Consider the following 26,591-nt stretch of genomic DNA (forward strand, 5'->3'; position numbering starts at 1 on the left):
TCCTGGGCGTTCGCTCCTTTCTCGTGGATAAAGTGTTAGGAAGGTCTGCGAGGTGACCTCATACGGCTTTGTCAGCGCAGGGAGAATGGCCTTGGCTGTTTCCCAGAGGCACACCTGTTCTGTTGCATGAGCGTGGCGTGTGCGGCGTGGTGTCTGTGGCTTCACAAGACCACATGCAGACCCTCCCTATGCCGGCTCCCGATCTCAGTGCTTACCAAGCTCCGAGGGTAGCTCAGGCAGAGCCTTGGAGGTGAGCCAAACTCATGGCCTCAGTGCGGTACTGCCCCCCTCTGTGACGGAGAATGCGTGTCCGCTCTGCTCTGACCTCCTGAGGGCCTTCTCGGCCAGGCCTCAGGCCAGGACAGCCTGGTGCCCGGTGGTGGCCGGGGCAGGTGGTGGCCTGTGCCCGGTGGTGGCCGGGGCCCAGTGGTGGCCTGTGCCCGGTGGTGGCCAGGGCAGGTGGTGGCCGGGGCCCGGTTGTGGCCAAGTCCAGGTGGTGGCCTGTGCCCGGTGGTGGCCGGGGCAGGTAGTGGCGGGTGCCCAGTTGTGGCCAAGTCCAGGTGGTGGCTGGGGCCAGGTGGTGGCCTGTGCCCGGTGGTGGCCGGGGCCCAGTGGTGGCCTGTGCCCGGTGGTGGCCGGGGCCAGGTGGTGGTGGGTGCCCGGTGGTGGCTGGGGCCCGGTGGTGGCCGGGGCCAGGTGGTGGTGGGTGCCCGGTGGTGGCCGGGGCCCGGTGGTGACCTGTGCCCTGTGGTGGCCTGTGCCCGGTGGTGGCCGGGGCCCGGTGGTGGCCGGGGCCTTGTGGTGGCCGGGGCCAGGTGGTGGCCGGGGCCTTGTGGTGGCCGGGGCCCGGTGGTGGCCGGGGCCAGGTGGTGGCCGGGGCCTTGTGGTGGCCGGGGCCAGGTGGTGGCCGGGGCCTTGTGGTGGCCGGGGCCTGGTGGTGGCCGGGGCCTTGTGGTGGCCAGGGCCAGGTGGTGGTGGGTGTCCGGTGGTGGCCGGGGCCCGGTGGTGACCTGTGCCCGGTGGTGGCCTGTGCCCGGTGGTGGCCGGGGCCAGGTGGTGGTGGGTGCCCGGTGGTGACCTGTGCCCTGTGGTGGCCTGTGCCCGGTGGTGGCCGGGGCCCGGTGGTGGCCTGTGCCCGGTGGTGGCCTGTGCCCGGTGGTGGCCGGGGCCCGGTGGTGGCCGGGGCCCAGTGGTGGCCGGGGCCTGGTGGTGGCCGGTGCTGCCGGGCTGTGTGCACCTTTGCTGCACCGAGGGGCCATCCCCTTCTCAGACACCACAGTCCCTAAAAACTGAGGGGTTCTGCGCTGTGGGATTTCATGCCTGTTTTGCAGTTGGCGGGGGTAACAGTCTCTTGTGATATTTAGTAAGCCCCATTTCTGTTCTGAATGTGAAGAGAACCGTCTCTCACCAGAGAGAGAGCGGCCAGGAAGGGTCTTCCCTGGGACAGATGTGTTTGTGTCACAGAGAGAAATCCGGGTGGATTCATGGGACATCCTGAGGTTCCCTGGCTCACAGCCCGCATCTCACACAGCGCTGATCCCTCTTCAGCGTGTCACCTGGTACCCGGCCGCCTCCCAGCACAGTTTAATCTGTGCATTTAGCTGGCCCAGGAAAACTGTCCTGCAGGGTCGGAGCGGATGTCCCCAACATGCTCATGGGGCAGCCGAGGCACCTCTTCTTCTCTCCTTAGAGGCTGTTTGCTCAGGGGCTTAGGGCTGTGTATTCCCAGCCCCATGGACTCATTTGGGAAAGTAGCAGCTTAGGATCTTTATTTGGCTTTGTCAGCGCAGGAGAATGCCCCTGAGCATCTCCTGCCTCTGGTGGCCCCACCCTCACCCCACCCCACCCAGGCGGACCGGAGCTGGCTTTTCCAGCCCAGGGAGGCTCTCTCACCAGGGATCTGGTGCTCCCCTTCCCTCAGCGTCTGTTTCCACACGTGGACCCGAAAACCACAGTCTTCATTTGTTTATGACAGCTCTTGGATGAGCACCCGGAGTCTGCGCTGACCCGCACCCTGAGCACGGCGGAAAGCTCCTGGATTTACGTGGCTGATTCAGAGCACGTTAGTGTCACCTTTGCTCAGAAGCAGAAGGTGGTCCTCGCTCCTCCTCTTTCCTCACAGCTCACCTGTCGCTAGCGGTACTTTCTTCCTTCAAAATGTGTTTGAAATGAGCTGCTCTGTCTTTGTCACTCCTCCTCCCGGTCACATCTCCAGAATGGCATTGATTTGTATCCACCTTTTTGAAAAGGTACTTAGGGTGGCCTTTAAACGAGACGTAAAGGGCCACAAATACATCCAGTGTGAGCGACAAAGAGGACAAAGAAGAGCTGAACCATCACATGGAGCCAGGAGTTGGCCTAAGAAATGGCTCTCAGATGGCTGGCCACGATCCTCAGCTTCCTGGCAGCCTTCCCCCAGAGGCCGGCCTCCGTCACACAGCACAGAGAGAGCACGATGGCCCTGGGTCCCAGAGAGAGGGTGGGGGCCATGCCCCGGCCTGGAGAGCGCCCTTCCAGGAAACGCATGGTTAATCCAGCCTTTTTGGTAAAGAATCCTTTTCTAAAAACAAAAGGTAAAATGATGATTCTCATCCAGATATAATGGTAAGGATTACATCTCCTTAATGATCATGTTAGGGATTTCATTTCACTCATTGTTAATGGGAAAAACTTTGGTTCAAAGGAGAAGTCAAAAGAACGCAAGTTTACTTGGAATAAAGGGATGTGGAGATGAATATAAAAATAGGTAGGGCCCTACCCCACTTGGCTCAGTGTATAGAGCGTTGGCCTGCAGATTAAAGGGTCCCGGGTTCCATCCCGGTCAAGGGCACATGCCCTGGTTGCAGACTCCATCCCCAGTGGGGGGTGTGCAGGAGGCAGCCGATCAATGATTTGGATGTTTCTATCTCTCTCTCCCTCACCTTCCACTCTGAAACCAATTTAAACAAATTAAAAACAAATATAGGCAGAAAGTTCGTGATGGGAGATGGAGACCCAGAGCTCCAGAATCTCCACCCAAAAGCATGTATTCGCATGCCGATGGTCAAGAATTTTATTGCATTGCTACCTTATCTATAATTTACAGAGTTGCAAAATATCTCAGAGGCAATAAAAGGCTGGAGTCAGATAACCAGCAGTGCACGGCTTCCGCTGGAGACACCTAGTAAAATGTCTTTATATTTTCTTGTGTCAGTCTTCTGTAGGCTCAGGAAGTTTATCTCCAGCTGAAAGCCCAGATCGGCTTCAGCTCTGCTGCTGGGAGCACTGCCTCCCGCTCCTAATACCTTTGCATGCCACTCACCTCCATTCACATGGGGCTTCTCATGGCCTCTGAGGCCAAATTCAAATTCTTGCTTCATTACTCATTCACCCTTTATTCATCTAACAATCATTTATTTTTGCCACAGTGCAAATAAGACACAATCCAATCCTCAAAGCCTTCCAGGACTGTAACAGCAGATAGATAAAGGTTGTGCTAACTGTGTATGTGTGTGTGTGTGTGTGTGTGTGTGTGTGTGTGTGTGTGTGTTGAGGGTGGTGGTCGGGAGAAGGAAGCAAGAACTGCTAACCCAGACTGAGAAAGGGATGAGTCTCATCGAAATGTATTAGACCAGGGGTCCTCAAACTTTTTAAACAGGGGGCCAGTTCACTGTCCCTCAGACTGTTGGAGGGCCGGACTATAGTTTAAAAAAAAACTATGAACAAATTCCTATGCACACTGCACATATCTTATTTTGAAGCCAAAAACAAAACGGCAGAAACACCCGCATGTGGCCCGCGGGCCGTAGTTTGAGGACGCCTGTATTCGACGGAGGAGGGCTGGAAAGAATGCTCTCAGAGGAGGGAAGTCTATGGGGGGCAGGGAACTTCGGGACCCACCTGAGGAATTGTAGGGCCTTGTCTGTAGTTGGGGTGAAGCTGAGTTGGGTGCAGTGGTGAGGAAGGAAGTGGGGAGCTCAGAATTCACTTCCATGGTAGGCTCAACATTCTGAGAGGTGGTGCAGATTTGGCTTCTAGGTTTTGCTTTTGGAATGTCTGTGAGTGGAAGCTGTGTAGATAGAGGGCAACCCAGCTTGTTTTCCACTCTTTCCAGTACTGCCCACCATTCCTAAGAAAAACAGATACAAAAATCTCCAGTCCAAGCTAAATGGCTCCATTACTGATGTATATTCCTAAACTGAGGTATATTTTGTCCTTGACTTCATTTCCACCTTACCCTTAGGCCCAGCTCAAGGAAGCTCGATTGTCTCAAAGGACACAAATTCTGGGTGCTGCTTTTCCACATATCTCATTTTGGACCAAGTAAACAGTATCTACAATTGGTAAACTTCCTTCATGTGGAATTTCTTTCTAAATACACCGTATGCCCCAGGAGGGCAAGAATTATCCCTATATCCATACACACCTGCCATGTCACTGATTCCCTGACCACCCCTGACAGATACTACATTTACATTCCTAGTCGGCTTACTTCCTGCTCCCCGTGAGAGGTGTTGGGGTATCTTCTTACCCCATCATCACTTGATGGATACCTGGGAATGCAGACAAAATTTAATAATCATTAAATCAAAATAATAAGTAAAATAATAATTAATATAAATCAGCTAATTAGAGTCATTTTCTCATCATTATTAACTGCAACCACTTATTAGTTTGAATAGGGAAGATGGTTTATTACCGGCCACCAGAGGTGGGGCATTCAAGGTTCATGAGTGAGGTATGTCACAGCTTGCTCTGTCCCACAGGAGACATAAGGAACACTGGTCTTATGCCATGCTTGTTCTTTGCTTGAGCTTCTGATTCAGGTTCAAGACCTTCTTTATGGGTAGGGCCTCTTAATGTAATTGTGTCACTTAATGTAATAGGTCTGATGACACATAAATGTTGCTCTTGAATTAACTTTGGGTGTCGGGATACTGAGATCATCACCATTTTCAAACCTGGCCCAAATGGCAATTTATTATTCCAGGTTGCCCCCAATTCTCTTTACACAGTTACACTGTGACCTCTAGTCATTAGCTTTACACGTTGCTCACTCATTCCCTTCATTCAACAAATATTTTTAAGTGCGTCCTATGCCTGGTGTTTTGCTGTTTTTCTTGTATTTCTTTTGAAGATAAAAATCTTTAAGATTCACAGTGCAAACAAATAATAAAACAAAATATAGACGGCAATACATTTCAACCAAACATTTTGTTCTTATAAATAGTCATTAGGCCAACCAGTAAGAATAGTTACAGGGTTAGTTTTCCATTCGGGCTAATGCAGGGTAAAAGGCTAATCTTACTTGTAATTCTTAGCAGCTCTCTCACTAACCATTTACTTACTAGTAGTTATTTGATCTCCTTGGTGCTTATAGTTTTGTCCCCTTGTGGGAGTTTCGGGGTGGGGAGGGACATCATCTGCCAGAGCGTTCTCATAGCATGTAAGACATAAAGAAGGGATGTCCTCAAATAACATCATTTGATCATTGCTTCAGCCTCCAACACGTCCATCTTCTGTCCTTAGACATGAAATACACAAGGCAAGCAGTTCTCTGTATAATAGCCTGTTGCAGATTTATAAGAAATGGTTGACCATACAATGACTGAGTGAGGATTTGGGGAAGTTAGTCTTCCTTTTCTCCTACTGAAAGTGGACTCTGAAAAACTTCCATTACTTCCCAAGCCGAGAATTCCAAAAAGGGTCTGCGAGGGGGACTTTGATGGATGTCCTTGGAGTGCCCATTGGCATTGCCGCGTCGCTTATTTTCTTAGGACACCTTTTGGTCAGCTTCAAACACGGGGTCAAGCCAACTGGCAGAAGGAGGTACTGAGGACGAAGAGGAGGGCGAGATAAGAAACAGCAGCTTCTTCTTTGTCAGCAGATCCTCCAAGTTTACAAATCCCTTGGATGTTCTCTCCGGGTAGAAAGTACTTCTTTTCTCTAAAATGTTCCTGAAGTATTTAAAGCCTGTGATAAGAAAAGTTTATTTGCACTCATTTCCCTTTGTTTTAGCTTAACTCAAACTTCTGTCTCAAGATTTTTATTGACCTAATTTACTTTATACTGTTTTCAGTTGATAACCATAAAATGGGGTTGTTTGTCGAAGGAGGAGGGAAGCGGGGAGCAGGACGGAGCCATTATCTTGGACTTAAGTCAAGAGTTGATGGGTTTTTCTTTTCCCAAACTCCTCCCGGCCCCACAGTGAGGAGGCAGGAAGGCGAGTGATTCTATCAGGCCTTCCCGGTGGGTCCGGTTTCAGCACTGGTGCTGTTTCTTTTCATCAGCCTAGACGGACCTCTTCCCCCTAAACTGTGGGGGGTTTGCTCCTTGTAAACCCCATTCTCTGCCATGTTATAAAAAGAAAGAATCCTCCAAAGGGGGCTGTGTTTGTATTAAAGATTGCCTCATTTCCCACTCCTCTTCAGCTTGTAAATGGGACCACAGTTTTGTGACCCCAAAACTATGCCTGTTGGGGTATTGATTTTTACGCTGGTTGTTAAGACACAAAACACTCAGTTAAGAACCTTTAACCCTCCCCCTTTCCTGCCTAAGAGATGCAGAGGGAGGGAATCTGACCGCGTGCACCTTAGCGGTAAGTAGGGAGGCTCCAGGCAGGCCTGGTGGCAGGATTTCCTTCACCCCTCTCACCTCCTCCATCCCCCCCCCCGCCACACCTAATCCCATCCCCCCCCACGTACTAACCCCCCCACCCACTGTGCCCCATTGTTTCTGGGCTGCTTAGCAAGAATTTGCCTGCCACAGCCTGCTGTTCTTTTTAGCTACCTGTAAATTGCCTATTCTTCCTTCTGAAATCCCGTCACTGTCCCCTTTTCCTTTGTCCCTAAGGGCGTATTCAACCTCAACTGCCCAGTGCCTCTGTGGCTCTCATACCTTATAGCACCCCTGGCATGTGCATCTGTAGTAAACTTTGTACATTTCCTCAGTACTCTGTTCATTTCGCAGCCCAACCAGAACTGGAAGGTGGGAGGAGAGTATTTTTTCAGTCCCCACACGGGGACCATCCCATTCATTCAGTGCCGGGGACCCAGGAGAGGAGCGGGGTCTTTGTCTCCAGGGTCCTACCGGTGGAATAGGGGTGATGGGAGAGTGGAGATGGTAAAGGTCATCTTAGAGAATTTTAGAGCCGAAGAACACCTTTTTAAACCAATGCACTAATTTTATTCACAGGGAATCTGAGTTCAAAGCTTGGAGTATTGGTCCAGGGTCCGGCTCCTGTCAGTGGCAGGCCAGGCCAGGAACCCAGTTTCTCATGTCCAGTGCCCCGTGCTGTCCTGAAGGTCTGGAAGCACCCGCCCCCCGCAGTGTTTTCATTCACTCTGGGTTGGCTGGCGGTGCTGAGTGGTTGGAAGCTCTCGGTGAAGGTCTTACAAACATCGGCACTGAGTTACCCAGAGGTGCTGGGGTGCAGCAGGAGCTGGGAGAAACTGCAGGAGCCCGGGGAGCACCGAGTGCCGCTGTGGAGGGGGAGGGCTGACCCTTTGTTGCAGGGAAGGAACCTACACAGAGCCAGGCTCCCACCACCCCCAGGGACAAGGCGCGGGTTCCAGACGGAGCCAGCACTGAGCAGCCGGAGGGGCGGCGGCGGTCCCCGCGGAGGAGGGCCTGGCTGAGCGGCTGCCCTGGGGCCTGGGGCCCCTTCTCCTTATTCCTGGGCCCCTGCTCCCCGCTGCCCAGTGGCAGCGCTGATTTCACTGTCTAAAGTCTGCTTCTCAGAACACTTTTTCCTTCCTTTCTTTCTCTCTTTCTGATGATCAAAACAAAAAAAATTTTCAGGAAACGGACGCATTTCTCTGATTTCACTGATTTGTCCCGGCACAGTGATGTGCAATAAACATGAGCGATGCCCCAGAGAGCTCCCACACAAAAGGCTATTAGCTTTTAATTGAAGCCCGCCCCCCATCCTGCCCCCCCCCCCGCCCCCTCCAGGAACAGGAACCAGGCCTTTGTGCGGCGGGTCTATAAGGGAGGATTCTGCCAAAATGAAAGGAGTCTTGAGTTGACCCAGAGGAGCGAGATGCTCTTTTGTGCCCCACCCCCTTGTGGCATTCACGGGCCTTTCATTTTCTGAGCGGCATTGAAATTCTAGGACAATGGAGGCCAAATCCTGGTGCTGGAGGTTGGGGGCTGGGAGTGGAGAAGAAGGGAGGGCTGGAAGGGGAGGAGGAGGTCTGGGGGACCCCATCCTTTGTTATTTTTCTTCTTTCCTACCCATTACCTTAGAAAAGGGGGCGGGGGCTGGAAAGTTTTAATGAATGATGACATCACTTCCGGTAGCCCACAGCTCGGCTTCAAGACCCAAGAGGCATTGGGAACAGACTATTTACAATTTCATTTTAAATGATTTTAAACCCTCCGAAAGGAGTTCTTTGATATGCAAACATCTCCCCCAAATGGAGATAATTATTGATGGAGAGTAGGCCTTTGAAGAGGAGCTCAGAACTGGTGGGCTGAGTCTTCCCACCCAAGGAAGGAGGTTCCCCATGAGGAGGGACTGTGCTGAGACACGTTTTCCCGCCGCCTCCCGCCTCCCCCTCCCGGGGAAGAAAGCTGCTTTCAAGAAGGAACTTCCAGGGTCCCAGCTCACAGCTGCAGTGCCGACTCAGGAGCAGGCTCCTGCGTGGTCTACATCAGGTCTTTGGGCCAGAGGGTCGCTCTTGTCCCTGTGTCTCATCTGGGAGGAGAGAGAATAGGCTGTAGCGCTTGTCTTTCCCTCTGTCATTTATAAGGCCATGAGGTGGGAGGACACCACGCAGGGTTTGGGGTGCCTGATTGCGGTGGATCCTTAGGGCTGGTAACTGGCCTCCACGGAAGATGAGGACAGGCTGGCCCACACTTGTCACCAGAGAAACTCCTGTGAGTGGACCTGAAATGACCGTGGCGCCCACGCTTTCTCTTCCCCCAGACTTTTCCTGTAAAAACACCTCTGGCCTGGAGTCCCAAGTGCCCACTGACACCTGGAGGATAGCCTCCTCCCCACACCTTAGGCCTCACCCCTCTAGGACCTGCCCCTCTAGGTCTCACCCCCCCAGGACCTGCCCCTCTAGGACCTGCCCCTCTAGGCCTCACCCCTCTAGGACCTGCCCCTCTAGGCCTCACCCCTCCAGGCCCTGCCCCTCCAGGACCTGCACCCCTAGGACTTGTCTGGCAGCTTGGAGTTCACCTCTTGGAAACATCACCTCCCTCCATGTCGCATGTCACCTTCCCTCTAAGTCACCTTCTTTCCATGCCCCCAGCTGCCCCCCCACCCCCTTCAAGTGGCCATATAAAGAATGTCCAAATCTGTAGAGAATTTCCATGAGTTTATTTGAGCCAAGCTGACGACAGTTGCCAGGAAGCAAAATCCCAATGGGTTGAGAACATGCTCCTGAGAATGGCAGTTTTGCAGCTTATTTTCTAAATTACAATCAAAGGAGAGGCCTGGGGACGGTTACAGGAAACCCACTGGTGGTAGGTTGAGGAGGCGGGAGAAAGCAAAGCGGGGAAACCTCTGGGATTGGATGAAGAGTGACAGGAGAGACACACACTTCCCTCACATTGGTGGGTACAGGATAGTTAATACTGACAGCTCATAGAGATGGTATGTGAGGGGCTCTGTGGGCTCCTGCTCTGGGGGGAGGTTGTGCCCTGAAGGGTCTGGAAAAAGGGGTTACCCTGACATTCCAAAGGTATGTTATCCTAGGTGCAAAAAGACAGTAGACAGGCACAGTGAAGGTAAAGACTGGCCTTTGTCAGGGAAGACACTGGCCTAGGTCCTAGGACATAGCCACCCACCTGACTAGCTTTTAGGTCGGAAGTTTTCATTTCAGCCTCCTGTGTGGTTCCTTTAGGTCTCTAGTTTGTAAGGCCACCACGCAGGCCTCCCCTGAGCTTGTCAGGTTTCGTATGTGGCCCGTTTTCATCCACGGGAGTCAGCCAGCTGAGCGGGTTTCCTGACCGCCCTGTGCTGGGGAGACTGAGGCATCAGCTAAAGTTGAGCCCCAAACAAATCCCTGGCTTCTCTCTGGTCTCCAGTCCCTCACTTCCTCCCTGGGGACTCCCCGGGTGGCTCCTGAGGCTTCTGGGCCCAGGAAAGGAGGCTAAGGGAGGGGTTTGGGACCCAATTCTGCCAGGTAGTCAGAAAGCTCCCTAACCCAAGGGTGTCTTTTCATCAAATAAGAGATTGTGTTTTTAGAGAAGTTTTAGGTTCACAGCAAAGTCAAGCAGAAAGTACAGAGGTTTCCCACATGCCCTCTGCCCTCCACAAGCACAGCCTCCCCCACATCCTCCTCCCCAAGCGGTGCATTCGCTGTAAAGCCTGCCCCGCTGCATCATGCCACCCACAGTCCCCGGTGCACGGCGGGCTCCCTCCCCTGCTGTGCACTCCGTGGACTTAGACAACTGTGTGAGGGCGTGTCCACCTGCAGACTCTTCCCGGCCCTCAGTCCTCTGCGCTCTGCCTGCTCTTTGCCCCTCTCTCCTAGCCCCTGGGGATTCCAGCGCTTTTGAGTTCTGCTACTGATATTTAATAGGCTTATAGGATCCTCAAAAAAAATGGCACTTTACTTTGCCCTTTTTAGGGGTGTGTGTGTGCTTATTTCCTAAGTCCACTGGGGACTGTGCATGTGAGGAGCGAGCTCAGTGGCTTTGTTGGTTTGTTAGTTTTTGGGGGAGAGGGATGTAACCCCTGGGCCCCCCCCCCCCCCCATTCTGCTCTCTGTGGAGACTTTCCTTGTTGCACTTTGGTTCTGGGGAATCTTAGGCTGGGCCAGGGCTCTGTGCGGAAGCTAAAGCTGAGCCCGCAGGCTGGTCGCCAGAGCAGCGCCTCCGAATGGGCCCCGCCCTGCGAAGCTCCAGGCCAGCGGCCTCTGAGGCCGGGGAGGCCGGGGCCAGGGACACGCCCAGGAGAAGCAGAACTCCAAGTCCTGTTTCACCAGCAGTAAATAACTCCGTGTCAACATTTCTAAGTCTCTATTGATTGTTTTTCTCATCTCAATCAATATTTTCCTCAAAACAGTGTGGAAACGAGGACGCCCGGCTATGGTGAGGCGCCTGTCCTGGGGAACAGCTGCTCTGCTCCTCCGCCTTGGCTGGGAGAGCGCACTGCGGAGGCTGTGGACTGACAGACGGACGGACGGACAGACGGGTGGACCTGCCTCCCGATTGTGGTGGCGGCCGTTACACAGCCCTATGCATTTGTCAAAACTCATAGACTTGGATTCCAACAATGATTATTTACTATATGGTAGTATAGGAGGTTAAAAAGTCGATTTAAAAAAAGAAAAATACATCTTTGTAACCCAGAACATATGGGGTTTTTCTGCAACCAAGCAAAGAAGTCACCTCCCAAAGCAGGAGGGGAAAGGGGCGCCCAGTGTCCCTGGGCGGGAGAGGAGCTGCCCCCCCAGCATGGCAGTGGTGTGGCCTCCCCTCTGAGGCTCATCCCCGCCGTCATGTTTTGTGTAAAAGCTGCATCTCTTTGGCTGGGGGGAGCTGGGTTCCAGCCATCAGCCTTCCTCCCTGTTCTTGTGCAGTTAGCCCCTTCCCTAAGTCCAGTTGCTGACCCTGGGAGCAGGCATGTCGCCCGAGGAAAGAAAGGGAGAATTAGGGCAACATCTGCTAGCGGAGAACATCCGAGTTACAGGGCTTTTTACATCTCTGGTTCGTGTGAATTTCCTCCTCACTGAGGCCTGAAGGCTTGTTTAAAATATTCTGCTTCCCGCGGTCACAGGCCCCGGGGACCTGGGAGGTTCCGTGTAAACTGTGCTTCTGGGAAGCCCCGTGACAGCCAGGCCGGTGAGAATCCCCCCCCCCCCCCCCCCGCGCCTCTCCAGCCTGGCACCCCCGGGAGAGGCTGGAGATTCCCAACCCGGACTCTGGCCGCGGGCTCCTTACCCACCCCCACCCGCCTGGAGAGGAGAGAAGGGGAGAAGGGCGCAGTGGGCATATTTGACATCAATTCGTGTTCGTTTCATGGGATCTTTTTAAAATGAATTGGGTTTCATTGTAAGCCACCGACCCTGGCAAAGCGGAAGTCAGCAAGTCTGGGACTGCCCTGCTCTTCGCTGGGGAGCGCTCCTGCTTGTGTTGGTGTCTAACTTTTGATGATGAAAGAATGAGATGCATCTGTGAGCCTTTCACTATCACGGAAGTACTGGTGGCCGTATCCTGCGCAGGTTCCTTCAGCTTGGCCCCTGTGTTTTGCTGGTAGCTCCATTTGTATTTGATCGCTCTCCCCCGCCCCCCTCTATCTCTGTGTGTGTGTGTGTGTGTGTGTGTGTGTGTGTGTGTGTGTGTGTGTGGCGCCTGCACTGGGCTTGTTCTGGCTGTCTGTCCTCCGCAGTTTGTGGACCACCGACCAGGCGTCCCCTCACTCCCTCTGGGACCTGGTCCGCTGTCAGCTGAGAGAGTACGACCTTCACTCTCTAGATTTAACTCTAGTCCTTTGACTCAATAAGTCTTGGATTAGCTGAACAACATTAAGTTTCATTCACAGTATTGTTTTCTCAATTCCCCCACCCCCCATGATGGTGTATCCTCTGAGCGGCCATGGGTATCAGCGGAATAAACAACCTAAGGACCGGGCAGATACCGCAGAATACTGACTTCACCCCTGCTGCGCATCGGATCCTCTCAGAGAATCTGTGTGGGGCCTCGCCACCCAGGCCTGACTCAGGTGGTCTGGGGCCAGGTCCAGGTCCAGGCCTAGGCATCAAGTTCAAATGCCCTGAGATTCAGGGTGCAAGCAGGGGTAAGACTGGCTGCCACAGAGGGCCCGTCACTTTCCCGTGAACATCCTGGAACACACTGACTGCCTGCACACCCCTGTCAACCCTCACGGTTCTCAGTTCCTGCGCTCTGAGAGCCAGTGTTCCTGGGAGCTCCCTGGGCTTGCCATCCCCAGGCCCGACGGGAGGACCAGCCCGCTCACCCGTAGGTCTTCCTGAAGCAGTGGGAGCCCCTCTGCTCTCTGTCCTGGGTGTCACCTGCATCGCTGGTTAGCATCTTGTGGGGAGCACTAGAGAATGGTCCTGTGTGCCAGGTGCCAGAGAGGTGCCCTGCCTGGTATGGAGGGAGGAGGCTGAGCAGGGTGTGTGTGTGTGGGGGGGGGGGCTGGGCAATGACTGCAGAGAGTCCAGGCCCCACAGAACTCAGGAGTACGTGAACCTCAGAGGTCTGTTGTTCCAAAGTCTGGCTCATTTCTGAACAATTATGATTGCAGTCATCTGATTCTAGCACTGAAATACCTGTTATTAAAATCCCAATCTATGAACAAGAGAAAAAAATAGGTATTTAAAGGGAGGACAGGTGTGTGGTGCTGTGTGCTCTTCATCATATTAAGAAGACCACAGGCGGTTGAGAGGAGAGGGTCGTGGCAAAGGGAAGGGGACGCCTCCCATGGGCTGACGCTAGGTCCCAGCTCCTGCCGTGCAGGCCAGTGACCCCCTCTAAGCAGTCACTCTCTCTTCTTTAGCCTCATTTCTTCATGAGCAAGTTGGGGCTGCACTACCCACCTCAAAGGCTTGCTGTGCGCGGTGAAATCAGATAACGTTGTGAAAAGTCCTCTGCAAGCTCCAAGCACTAGATAATTATTAGGTATGGCTATCAGTTTGAGAAATTGGCTTTCATAATGAGCAGCTCAATTAACCTGCAACCTCCCTGCTGGCTCGCTCAGGAGGCTTCTCTGGGGCTGGACTGCTGCTGGGATGGGCGTGCGAGGGCCCACGTGATGGGCTCGCCCTTGGCCAAGGCCTCAGACTTCTCTGAGTCACTGTTGTGCTCAGAGCGGTTTTGAGCCTGAGGGCAGGCGAGGGAGGCCAGTGAAAGGAGGGGAAAGGGAAGCGAGTACAAAGGACCAAGGGATGGGTGGTGGGTGGTGGGAGAAGAGCGGCTGAGGGGAGAAGGGGGCTGGCCGAGGTTGTCCGAAGGCTCTGTGCCAGGAGCGGTCCCCACACTGCTCAGTCTGCTCCGTGTTCCCTGGGTGGTGGTGGGGGGCCTGCGGGGGGCAGGAGGTGCTGAGACACCAGCTCCATGGGAGCCCAGCGCCTGTGTAGAGGAGGAGAAATAATTCCCTTCCACCCTTCTGAGCTCTCGGCTGAGATCCTTTCTAAGAAAAGACAGATTAACAGGAGAAAAACAAACAGAAGTTTGTTAACATGCATACCGACTGCACACATGGGAGAGATCCAGGAACACTTATTAACATGTATACCTGCTGTACACATGGGAGAGATCCAGGAACATTTATTAACATGTATACCTGCTACACACATGGGAGAGACCCAGGAACATTTATTAACATGTATACCTACTGCACATATGGGAGAGACCCAGGAACACTTATTAACATGTATACCTGCTGTACACATGGGAGAGACCCAGGAACACTTATTAACATGTATACCTACTGCACACATGGGAGAGACCCAGGGACACTTATTACCATGTATACCTGCTGTACATATGGGAGAGATCCAGGAACACTTATTAACATGTATACCTGCTGTACACATGGGAGAGACCCAGGAACACTTATTAACATGTATACCTGCTGTACATATGGGAGAGTCCCAGAAACACTTGTTAACATGTATACCTGCTGTACATATGGGAGAGGCCCAGGAACACTTATTAACATGTATACCTGCTGTACACATGGGAGAGGCCCAGGAACACTTATTAACATGTATACCTGCTGTACACATGGGAGAGACCCAGGAACACTTATTAACATGTATACCTGCTGTACACATGGGAGAGGCCCAGGAACACTTATTAACATGTATACCTGCTGTACATATGGGAGAGACCCAGGAACACTTATTAACATGTATACCTGCTGTACACATGGGAGAGGCCCAGGAACACTTGTTACCATGTATACCTGCTGTACATATGGGAGAGACCAGGAACACTTATTAACATGTATACCTGCTGTACACATGGGAGAGGCCCAGGAACACTTGTTACCATGTATACCTGCTGTACATATGGGAGAGACCCAGGAACACTTATTACCATGTATACCTGCTGTACATATGGGAGAGACCAGGAACACTTATTAACATGTATACCTGCTGTACACATGGGAGAGGCCCAGGAACACTTGTTACCATGTATACCTGCTGTACATATTGGAGAGACCCAGGAACACTTATTACCATGTATACCTGCTATACACTGAGCAACTTCCCCAAATGGCCTAAACCACCAAGTTAAATACCCTCTCCAGCTTCAGACAAAAGATGTTGGGGACGGGGCAGTCGGTTTCGGAGGCGCGGGGGAAAGACAAGAAACAAGGCTAAGGTTGCTGTGCAGATTGCAGTCCCGCCTTCTCCATGTAGGGGATTTCTAAAATTCACTCGTGCCTTCTTCCTGGTACAGAGGACACCCTCACTGATGGACATTTCCCTGTAAATGCGAATGTCTCCTGCGAAATGACAACCTCTGCTTGGTTTCCAGAGCTTCTCCGTGTCTGCTGTGTCTTAGACACAACCAGCCTCACCGATCCTCGTGCCGAAGACACGCATTCGGGGTGGTGTGTCTGTTCCCCTCACCTGCCTGGAAGCGTCTGGAAGCCAGCAGGGGGGCATGGGAGGCGTTTGCAGAAATCATGGGAACCTAGTTGTGCATCTCGCCCATCAGCCACTCGTTGGCTGCCACCAAGCACGCCGAGGGGACGGACAGTGGGGCCTCGGGTGGACCAGGGCTGAGAAGTTGGGGTCACAGCCGTGGTTCCCTGGCTGTTAGTGTGATGATGAAGGAGTCCTGAGGTCCCTGAGCTTTCGGATCTATGTGTACAAACGCGGACCATCCTGGGGAGAGGGGTCCCCTGGAGCTGGGACCCAGGATGGCTTGGGTGGCTGCAGGCAGTCAGGCACAGGTGGTGTGCCCACGGCTCAGAGAGGCTGGTTTATGGCTGAGGAGGCTTTGCCTCCGGACTGGAGGCCAGGGAGGATCTCCTGTGTCCTTTGCACCAGTCCTTTGGTGTGGTTTGTATTCCCAGCTGCCCAGGTAGCCATTGTGTGCAGACCTGCCAGGCTTTTCCTTGACGCTGCAAGAACGCAGGCGGCGAAGGTTCTGTGGTTGTTCTGGAGCCCGGGCTGGCTGAGGGCAGAGCCCGCTGTCCCACATCTTCGCCTCCACGGGAGCCGAGCCTCCCCATTGCCCTTCTGTGAAGATGGACCGCGTGAGGGACCCGTGCATGAACCTTGCCCAGATCCTGCCAACAGGAGACCACTGAGTACATTTCTAGCACAGCTAGCTACCAGGCCTGGTACCAAGGTTAGGCTCACAGTTGTCTTGAAAACACGAGGTGGTGGATACTATTGTGTTTCTCATATTTCCAATGAGAAAGCTGAGGCATAGACAGGTTAATGACCTGTGACCTATGCAGGGCCACACCCCTGAATCGGTGGGGATGCTGAGGGTCCAACCAGTGGCCTGGCTTCAAAAGCTCAGGCTGGGTCAGATGGACTCTCTGAGGACAGACCCAAACCCACCCCCAGCATGCCTCTGAACAACTTTGGGGGTTAGGTTTCCTTCAATGAGGTGGTAGCACTTTAATTCTGAGTATGAGCCTCTTGTAGACTGTCCAGTTGCAGAGGCTTAACATGGCAAAAAACTTGGACTTTATCTGAATCGCGCTGCTTTTGAGTGAAATGCAAAATAAGTTGAGAGTCGGATTCTCTTTAATCCTCCATCACATTAGCCTGATGACATGGCTGCATTAATCTAAGTGATTAATGGGCAAAGTGGGTCAATCAGCTTAAGCCACAGCCAGGGCTTCGCGGCAGGCGGACCTCCAGGGCTAGCACCTCCTCTGCTGGGGGTGGGTGGGAAGGAGGGAGCACTCGCCAGGGAGCCCCCTAGCTGGCAGTGTGAGTGAGTTTATACCATCATTTCCATAAATGTGCTCAATAGCGGAGTTGGGTCTCAGTAGATTAGGAGTGGCTTGAAGCTGGAAGTTTAGAATGTCCTGCTGAGAGGTAAATATTTGCTCAAAAATGATGTTGAAATTGTCTTTTTTTTTTTTAATTCCTGGGCTCAGGTAGGAATCAATCAGTGGGGGAAAAAAGAGGACATATGTAATATTTTCAACAATAAATATATTTTTTAAATTGTTTAAAAAGAAATCTATTTCCTAGCTAATGGAAAATTGTACATTTGTGGCCAAAACTGAGTATCCACTTAGTTAACACATCTCCTTTGGATGAGCCTGTTCACATACATGCTCAACTTTGCTCCTATCATGTGCAAGAACCTGTGTGTTGAACACTATAATGGTGATTATATATCAGGTATATACCATAGGTCAGACATGTTCAAAACATGTTTATGATCATTAATTGTTTCAATTTTAATTAAGCTCACCTGAGGTAGGCATTAGCATCTTCATTTTTACAGATGAGGAAAAGAAGCCCAGAACGGTTGAGTAAGTTGTTCAAGGTAACACAGCTTTTAAGCGACAGGGCTGGGATTTGAACCCAGGCGTCTGATTGCCAAGCCCACATTCCTTAACTGTTAAGCTAAACTGCTTTGGTTTTATAAACCTCATAACAACTGAATAAAGTAGGCGGAATTATTCCCATTTCACATATTAGGATGCTGAGGCTCAGAGAACAAATAAGATACAGTCTTCTATCATTGAGTCCTGGTTTTTTTGGTTTTTTTTTTTTAGTGCTAATTGCTACCATGAAGCTGGATTTTGGTCCAGTTGTCATGGCCTGCATCTATTGTAGGTTGTAACAAGTTTGTCTACACACTTTTGCTTAAATTAGTGCTGCATTTGGATATCACTCAAGTCCCTTTTTAAAAAATGGAATCTATAGTGTTTTGGGAATTTCTTGGCAAGTTTGCACAGTTTATGCTTCCGCTGATTGCGCCCAGTGTTTTGGCTGCTGTGCCTTGCTGCCTTCAAGGATACATTTAGGAGGAAAGGGGTTTTGTCTGGTCCCTGTGATGAAGCCGGTGCAGCCTGGTGGGCAAGGGGGACATGTCCTCGTAGCTCATTGGCCCAGGCGTGGTGAGCCCTGGAGGCGGGCCAGTGAGGGCTTGGGCAGAGGAATCTTGGGGCCCCAGGTGCTACTATTTAGGAAAGGCACGTACCCAGAGGCACTTGGTTCTGGCATCAGAGTGTGGGTCCGGGTAGAAGCAGGAAACCCTGGGAAAGGAGGGAGAGGTGCCAGCAGGAGGGGACCTTCGAGAGATGGGCATCTCACTGCTCACCTCCTAGAAGCTGCCTTAATGTTTCAGTACATAGTGTCCGGCCTCCAGACTTCAGGTGGGACAGTAATGTATCTTTCAGCTCAAAAATTCGGCTTGCATTTTTTTTTCTTTCGTATTTCTGCAACTGTTCCCAATGAGGAGGGGGCCGGGGTTAGGAATGCTGACATTGAGAGGGGTGGCCAAAGAGGTTCACCTTCTGACCTGCCTTTGGCCTGTTCTCTTTCCTCAGGGACCTGATGCCCAGAACCCTGGACGGGCAGATCACCATGGAGAAGACGCCCAGTTACTTCGTCACCCGGGAGGCCCCCGCGCGCATCTCGGCCATGTCCAAGGACACCAAGCTCATCGTGGTGGTGCGCGACCCGGTGACCAGGGCCATCTCGGACTACACGCAGACGCTCTCCAAGCGGCCCGACATCCCCACCTTCGAGAGCCTGACGTTCAAAAACCGGAGCACGGGCCTCATCGACACGTCGTGGAGCGCCATCCAGATCGGCATCTACGCCAAGCACCTGGAGCACTGGCTGCGCCACTTCCCGCGCGGCCAGATGCTCTTCGTGAGCGGCGAGCGGCTCATCAGCGACCCGGCCGGCGAGCTGGGCCGCGTGCAGGACTTCCTGGGCCTCAAGAGGATCATCACCGACAAGCACTTCTACTTCAACAAGACCAAGGGCTTCCCCTGCCTGAAGAAGGCCGAGGGCAGCAGCAAGCCCCACTGCCTGGGCAAGACCAAGGGCAGGCCCCACCCCGACATCGACCCCGAGGTGGTGCGGCGGCTGCGCGAGTTCTACCGGCCCTTCAACCGCAAGTTCTACCAGATGACCGGGCACGACTTCGGCTGGGATTGAAGGCACCCGGCCCGCGTCGCTTACCACTTGGCTTATATATTGAGAGAGATTATATGTATGTAAAATGTACAGAAATATATTTTATAATAATTTATTTTTAATTCATAAGCAATTAATTCACTAAGCTGCCTAGCCACACTCTTTAGAGTTACCTTCATAATCTCTTAACATTCCAAAGTGTTTAACTCCTAATATTCTGTCCTTTTTCTCACAATTGATGGTGCTTCCATTTTTCCCCTCCCTCCCCATTATATTTAAAAAGAAGAAAAGCACAACTTGAGATTTTTTGGTGTTACGGGTACGCAGCCTTCGATCGCTGTCTGAATTCACTTGCCGCCTCCTGAGTGGGTCTCGCACCCCAGCTTCCTGCCTGGGTACCACGCAGGAGCTGCCTCCGCACAGCGGCACTCGGAAAGCGGGGCCCCGTGAAGCAGCTTCCTCTCCACGTGTTGCCCTTTCCAAGGATGCCGATGCCAGGCCCTGGTGCTAGTGTCCTCCCTGCTCAGCACATGGGGTTACTGCCTCGGCAGGGACACCCACATCCTTGGAGCCTGTGTGCCAGGGTCCGAGTACTTCAGATCCTGAGTGTGAAGGATGACCCTGCCTCCTCTTGTGCCCTAGTCCCTGTGTCATTAACCAGCTTGAAGTGTATGCAAATGTTAGCTCCTCTTTCCCAGGTCACGTGTGTGAGATGCTCGGGTGCTGCTTTAGAAATAAAGACGGTCTCTTCTGTTTGCATGAGCTCACCGTGCTCCATCCTCCAGGCAGACAGTTCTGCTTTGACACACCAAAGAATCCCCTAGGCGAGCAGAGCCATAGGCACACACCCAGGGTGCCCAGTGTCAAGACCCCAAGGGCTCAGGTGCATCCCACGCCATCAGCGTCCACCAAGGTGCTGCCACGTGCAGAGCCAGCCGTGCGGGGCACATCCCAGTGGGCTGGCGGCCCAGTGAAAGAAGAGAGAAGGCCCGCAGGAGGACAGGTGGCCGGCAGGGGCGGGGAAGCCTTGCCTCCTGCTTGATGTCTGGGACTCCTCTCCTGGAACTCCTCTCCTAGCTCATCGCAGATTGACAATACGGTCTGTGTAGCCAACAGCAAACAGTGAGGTGCAGGAGTGGCCCCTGCAAGGACAGGCTGGCAGAGCGGCCCCGTGCTGCCTGATGCATATGCAGCTGTCCCTGTCTTAGCCCGGCCCTCGCAGGGGCTGCCGGAATCATTGCTGCTGACGCAGAATGCTCTCCCCACACCTCTCTGTTGAGAGAGGAGTCGGGGACCTTTTATGATGACTAGTTGATGGCAATTGGGTAACCACGTAGCAATATCACATAATGACACATTCACTTTATCCTCAATTTTCTAAACCAGAATGCTTCTACCATAAAAGAACTGTTATTTGAGTTATACATTCTTCAAGGCATATGTGGAAAGATATACATATTGTCATAATAGTTGGGTTGTGATATTTACAAAGGACACTTTTTATGCTGTAAGGCATAACTTTCCGCATAGAGCTAGAAAACTTATATGAAGAGAAAAACAATTCATCCTTAGAAACTGATCAGAGATGTCACTGGTCTTTAGGTGATGTCTTGTTAATGACCTAGCCCCGATCTAGCTAGGTTATGCTTAACAGCAAAAGCGTTCCCACTAGGTTCTGTGTGGGAGGAAGGGAATCGGGGCTCTGCATTCCCGAGATGTTCTAGTCATTGCCAGCTTTGTTACTGCCCCTACCAAGTAGGGCAGCACCTGTGCTTAAGGTACTGCCATCATCTCAGCATGGTTCCCCCTCTTGCTGCATGGGCACAAAGATATCTGCATAGGGTGCCAACTGGTTGTGCATCTTTCCAGTAGAAGGCTCATTTGAGCCCTGGCCTGGTATGCCAAGGTTGCAGGTTCAATCCCCCGTTAGGGAACATACAAGAATCAAGAATTGAATGAATGAATGAATAAGTGGAACAACAAATCAATGTGTTTTTTTCTCTCTCTCTCCCCCCTCTCTTTTCTTCTTTCTAAAAATCAATAATAATAATAACAATAATAGAAGATGGCTCACCCAGCCAGCATGGCTCAGTGGTTGAGTGTCGACCTATGAGCCAGGAGGTCACGGTTCCATTCCTGGTTAGGGCATAATGCCCAGGTTGCAGGCTAGATCCCCAGGGTGGGGCATGCAGGGGGCAGCCGATTAATGATTCTCTCTCATTTATGTTTCTGTCCCTATCTGAAATCAATAATATATGTAAAGATAGCTCATTTGAAATAAAACTGAGAACACCTTTTCAGTTACAGCATAAAGTAAAAGTCAGTCTTCACATCTTCCACCTAATTGTGTCCTGTCCTCTTTCTGGACACTCCCATGATCTGCCCTCACGACGTAGAATTCCTCCTCCTTCTAGCCCCTGCCTTCTCTCCAGGCTGGACAATTTTTGATGAAGTTGTTTGTTCCCTGCCTTAAAACTGAAACAGGAAGTTTTCAGATAGAAGGAGGGTCATTTAGTCATACACACTGAAGTGGGTTAAGATTCTATTCTGGGTCAAATCCTTGAATCCCAACAGATGTCGATAATTAGCACTGAAGGACCAGAGCAAGTTTTTCTGTGTAAAACAAATAAATCAGACTTCCTGTGTATCTGCTCATAGGGGTCTGTGAGCTTGCAGTTCTGACTCATCCGGACAGGGCCTCTGCCCCACAGTTACACCCACCATGTGAGAGCTGTCGCAGGACCTGCGCCCCCAGGTCTTCCTCCTGGAGAAGTTAGGTTACACACTGAATTAAGCTTTGAGTTCCTTCCTGGTCTAGCAAACTGCAAGGCCACCAGCTTAACCACAGCTGCCAGAAGACAGGACAGACACCAGCTCATGTTTGGCAGTTTGTCCTGGTATGTGTCTTGTGTTCCCTCCAGTTTACAGGAAAAACTCTGCTAGTCATTGGGACACTTTATTCCTCTCAGTTTTGTTCCTTTCTCATTAAAAACAAAAACATTAACACAAAAGTTGGAGGATTGTGTTGTTCCTCTCTTCACGTTTGTGCAGTGGTCTGTTGACTTGGTAGGTGGCACCTGGAAGGCATCTAGGTGTAGGGATGGCATTGGATGATGGAGGGGGAGAAGTTGTCTCTTGGGATTCTCTCAGAAGTACTTTTGAGTGACAGGTAAAGTTGAGACGGTTGGAGGAACAGTCTCAGATCCTGCCAGGGTGTTTTCATAAGAAAGGAAAACCAAGGTTCTACTTTACCATGTATCTGAAATGCTGATGCAGAAGTCACTGTCTTTTCTTTTTCTTTTCAGTTTATCAAAAAGGATGGTCAATAAAACTTAAAGGTGTGGTTAGATTTTTCTTCACTTTTGTAACATTAATTTATGACTGCGTTTCATTCAGCCTCATAATCTGAAATACTGTGCAAATTCGAGCAGCGTCTCCTGTAACCTGGATGTTAGAGTAGCCAACATGTGCAAAAATTAAATCACGTATTTTGTCCTATGTCTAACACAATTTAATTTTACACAGAGAAAGACGTTTCTAGGAAAATGAAATTCTGGTAATTGATACTATTTCTTTGTATGAACAAATAAAATATATATTTTACCAACTTGTGGGTACTTTTATGTTTTGCAGACCAACAAGGAAGTGATATTTTATTCAGTAACTAATCACATGCACACACACACACACACACACACACACACACACCACAAAGGCATCTATGGGCAGGTTGACCTTTCACATCTTCCACCTAATTCTGTCCTGTCCTCTTTCTGCTACTCCCATGATCTGCCCAGCTCACGAGCTAGAAAAGCTCAGAGGAGGGTGTGCAGCAAAGCACTTGGAAAGCATACATAAGCTCTTCCTTCTTCAAGCCCCTACCTTCTCTACAAGCTGGACAATTTCTGATGAAGTTGTTCCCTCCCTTAAACTGAAACAGGAAATTTTCAGATAGGAGGGTCATTTAGGGTCAAGATTCTATTCTGGGTCAAATTATAAAGGGTCCAATCCAAAATCCAAGCAATCCACAAACATCAGGGCACATTTTTGTAAATGACTGAAGGATACAGGATGGGTGAGGCCTTCTGCCCTGGGAGGAGCATAGCTCCCCCAGAGGACGTGCTGTGCATGGGTGAGTCCAGGACACCCTGGCCACGGTGTGGGGCAGCCTTTCAGTGCTGGGTTCTGGCCGGGGCGGGTGCATGGGGGCTGCCGTGTGCGGGCACGTACATGACAGGCGTGACGGAAGCAGAGCTCTGGTGGCTGGGGCACCTGGACAGGGTGGCGTTCCGTCTTGGGTGACTGTTATTTAGAGACCTTCCTCTGGAGCTAGAGGACAAAAAGCCTGCAGAGCTGGGCATTTCTGCCTCAGCTGCCTCAGTGCCCCTGCGCTGTTTTCCTTTGATTTAGCGCACATTCTTCATGGTTACCACTCACTAGTTTAAACAATCACTCTTTCTACTTCTGGTTGAGTTTTAAAGTAGCTGACACCAAATTAACAAGATAATGCTTAACCCCAAGAGTTCTGACTCAAAAAAAAACAACACTTTATTGAGGTACGATTGGCATACAAAATCGTATATATTTCATGTATACAACTTGATGAGTTATGAAACTATCACCATAATCAATACCCTAAGCAGAGTCATCACCTCCACAAGTTTCTTTCTGCCCTCTTATTTGTTTTTGTGATAAGAACATTTAACATAAGATCCACCCTCCTAGCAAGTTTTTAAGTATACAATACAGGCTGGTTAACTACAGGCACCATGGTGCACAGTAGGTCTCTGGGACTTAATTACATAACTGAAACTTCATTTAAAAAGGAAACATTATAATCTTAGGTGAAATGCCATGATCTCTGGCCATAAAGAGGAGGTGAGCGTAAAAACAAACAAACAATGAAATCAAAGCAATGAGTTCATTTCTAGCCACGCCAGCCTGAGGCTCCCCGTGTGCCGCCAGGGTTGCATCCTGCCAGGAAGGTGAACGAGAACTGGGGAGGGACCACTTGCCCAGAGCTGTTGGTGTCGAGTCCACCAATGCCCCAAATAGAAGCATCGTCTCTAGTAGCGCCGTGGGCTTTCCCACATTTAGGGAGGCTGGTCGCACTAAGAAACACCTGGGAGAGACCAGGTTGGAAATGAGCCTGGCATTTTGGGAACAGCCTGCAGAAGTGGAGGTCAGGTGGGAAGCAGGTCTCCGTGAACTTTTGTTTTTGAAAGCCCGAACTAGGGAGAGACTGTTCCTTCGAGCCTTGGCACACGCCAGCAGGTGAAATATGTGTGGGCCTTGAGTGCTGACTCGATGTTGCTGCCCATCAATTTGGTGCTTTTTCTACAGAATGGTAATAAAACAAACGTAACATCTACTTATCAACCCAATGGCACAGGTTAGAACAGCAACTCTCAAGCTTGGGCAAACACTCGAATGGCTCGGAGAGGTCTTAAGAATGCTGAGCCCGAACACACTTCAGATACGTTACAGTAGATCGTGGGGCGAGGCCCCAACATTGGTATCTGTAAGAAGCTCCCGAGGTGGACCTGGAGGGCGTATGCTAAGTGAAGTAAGTCAGACAGAGAAAGACAAATACTGCGTGATCTCTTATACGCGGAAGCTAAATAAGACAAACTCCGAGAAACAACAGAATGGTGGTTGCCAGGGGCTGGGGGATATTGGGAGGGGAAGTGGGGAGATATTGGTCAAAGGTACAAATGTTCAGCCCTAAGTTGAGCAAGTTGGGGGATCTAATGAACAGCATGGTGAGTATAGCTAAGAATTCTGTATCATGTATTTGAATGTTTCTAAGAGAATAGAGTTTAACTGTTCTCACCCCAAAAAATAAAAATTCTGTGACAGTGATACCGTTATAATAACCTGGTTATTACTAACAGGACAGGAGGAAAGGGAAGACTAGATAATGTAGACATGCCATGTATGCAGCTTTGCCAGGAAGCTGCAGTTAACACTCTCCAAGTCTGTTCCCCGCAGATCACTGGGGATGGGACTGGACAATAGACGCATGCCCAGTAAGGTCTGGGTGATGTGGGAAGGTGCTTACTTGTCTGTCACACTGGGAACAAGCCAGTGGCCAGAATAGGCATGGCCACTGCAAGAGCACAAAACCTGAATATTTAAACTCCTGGACAAAGGAACCCTCTCTCTCTCTCTCTCTCTCTCTCTCTCTCTCTCTCTCTCTCTTTCTTTCTCTCCTGCACTCCTGGGCTCCTGTTGCAGAAGGCGGGCTGCCCTGTGCCCACATGGCTTATGGCCATGTGGACTCCACACATGGACTAATGGACTGTGATTAGATACATTCTGGACCGGACTCGGTTCCACCATGGAACGGACGCTCTGGACACTGGCCCTCCTTCTGGCTCTACTGAACCCAATTTTTCAGGACTGGGTTAAGAAACATGGGACTTTACAACCGAGAAACGTAACTCCACAAAAATAAAGCCTTTTACCACATCTAATCCTCCTGGGGGGTGGGGGAGGCTCTGAAAGTGCACATTCCAGCAGCGCCCCAAGAACCCCACTTCCACTACCGACAGAGAAATTCAATTCTCCACCAACAACAGGTTGGGGGTGGTAGCTAATGCAATGGGGGCATCATTTTACAGTGCATACATATATCCAATCAACACACTGTACACTTTAGACGTATACAATATTATGTGTCAATTATATCCAACAATGCTGTAAACAATTTTAAAAATGAAAGCAAGAGCTCCACGAGTGATTCCCACATGCAGCCACGACGGAGAGCATGTTCTCAGTGTGGTTTCTGGCCCACACCACCTCCCCTGGGCACTTAGTAGACATGCAGATTCTCAGGCCCCCCTCAGACCTACTGAATCAGGAACTCAGGCTTTAACAAGCATTCCAGCTGATGGTGATTGCTGCTAAAGTAAGGTGTTGATGGGCTTCATAACATTTTAAAGCTACAGAGCTTGAATTTCTAATCAAGTACATTTTCCTCTGCACTACACTCTTCACCAATAAAGTCAGGTACCAAGCAGTCACCCCTCACACTCTGAATCTCCCTTAAGGGAAACCCTGGCCTAGTCAACCTTAGCATTTCAAACAGTGGCCATGTGCCCCGCAGCCCTCACCCTGCCAGGCCCTCTTTTATCACTGTGTATCATAAGGGATTTTTTTTTTTTATAAAGAGCTAAAATCCTTTAAATCTCTAATTTTACCTCATCTTCTAGATTCAGTCTTCAACAATATATATTCTCAGCATTTTGCATATGATTGATAATTATTTATTTCTCATCCTTCACAACTGAATACACACTGACTCCCTAAAGTCCGCTGATGGGCCATTCAAGGTTAAAGATTCCATCTGGCCATCATTTTCTCAATAATAATAAGCTTATCTAAACCCACAGTTCCTATCATTAGCATCTAGTTTTATTTTTCCATTCTCACTCATTTTTATTATTACTAGGCACGAAAGATTGTTATGTTATTGCACAAAGTCTGCTGTAGTAACATATCTGTGGGTACAAAGCCTGCACCTCCCACTTGAGAGCTTGAGATGTTTTTGTT

The 26,591-nt window shown here is 50.8% G+C and overlaps 1 protein-coding gene across 1 annotated transcript in view; it reads left to right on the top strand.

The window, feature by feature from the left end:
* The window catches only part of HS3ST3B1 (heparan sulfate-glucosamine 3-sulfotransferase 3B1), a 40,881-nt gene extending 18,237 nt beyond the window's left edge, over positions 1-22,644 (top strand). The window contains exon 2 of the mRNA XM_079798930.1: positions 18,440-22,644. Coding sequence (XP_079655056.1) covers positions 18,440-19,058 — 619 coding nt within the window. The 3' untranslated portion in view covers positions 19,059-22,644. The remainder of the gene's footprint in view (positions 1-18,439) is intronic.
* The last annotated feature ends 3,947 nt before the right edge of the window (positions 22,645-26,591 follow it).

Source organism: Cnephaeus nilssonii (genome assembly GCF_951640355.1).
Source record: "Cnephaeus nilssonii genome assembly, chromosome: 19".
NCBI classification, from domain to species: domain Eukaryota; kingdom Metazoa; phylum Chordata; class Mammalia; order Chiroptera; family Vespertilionidae; genus Cnephaeus; species Cnephaeus nilssonii.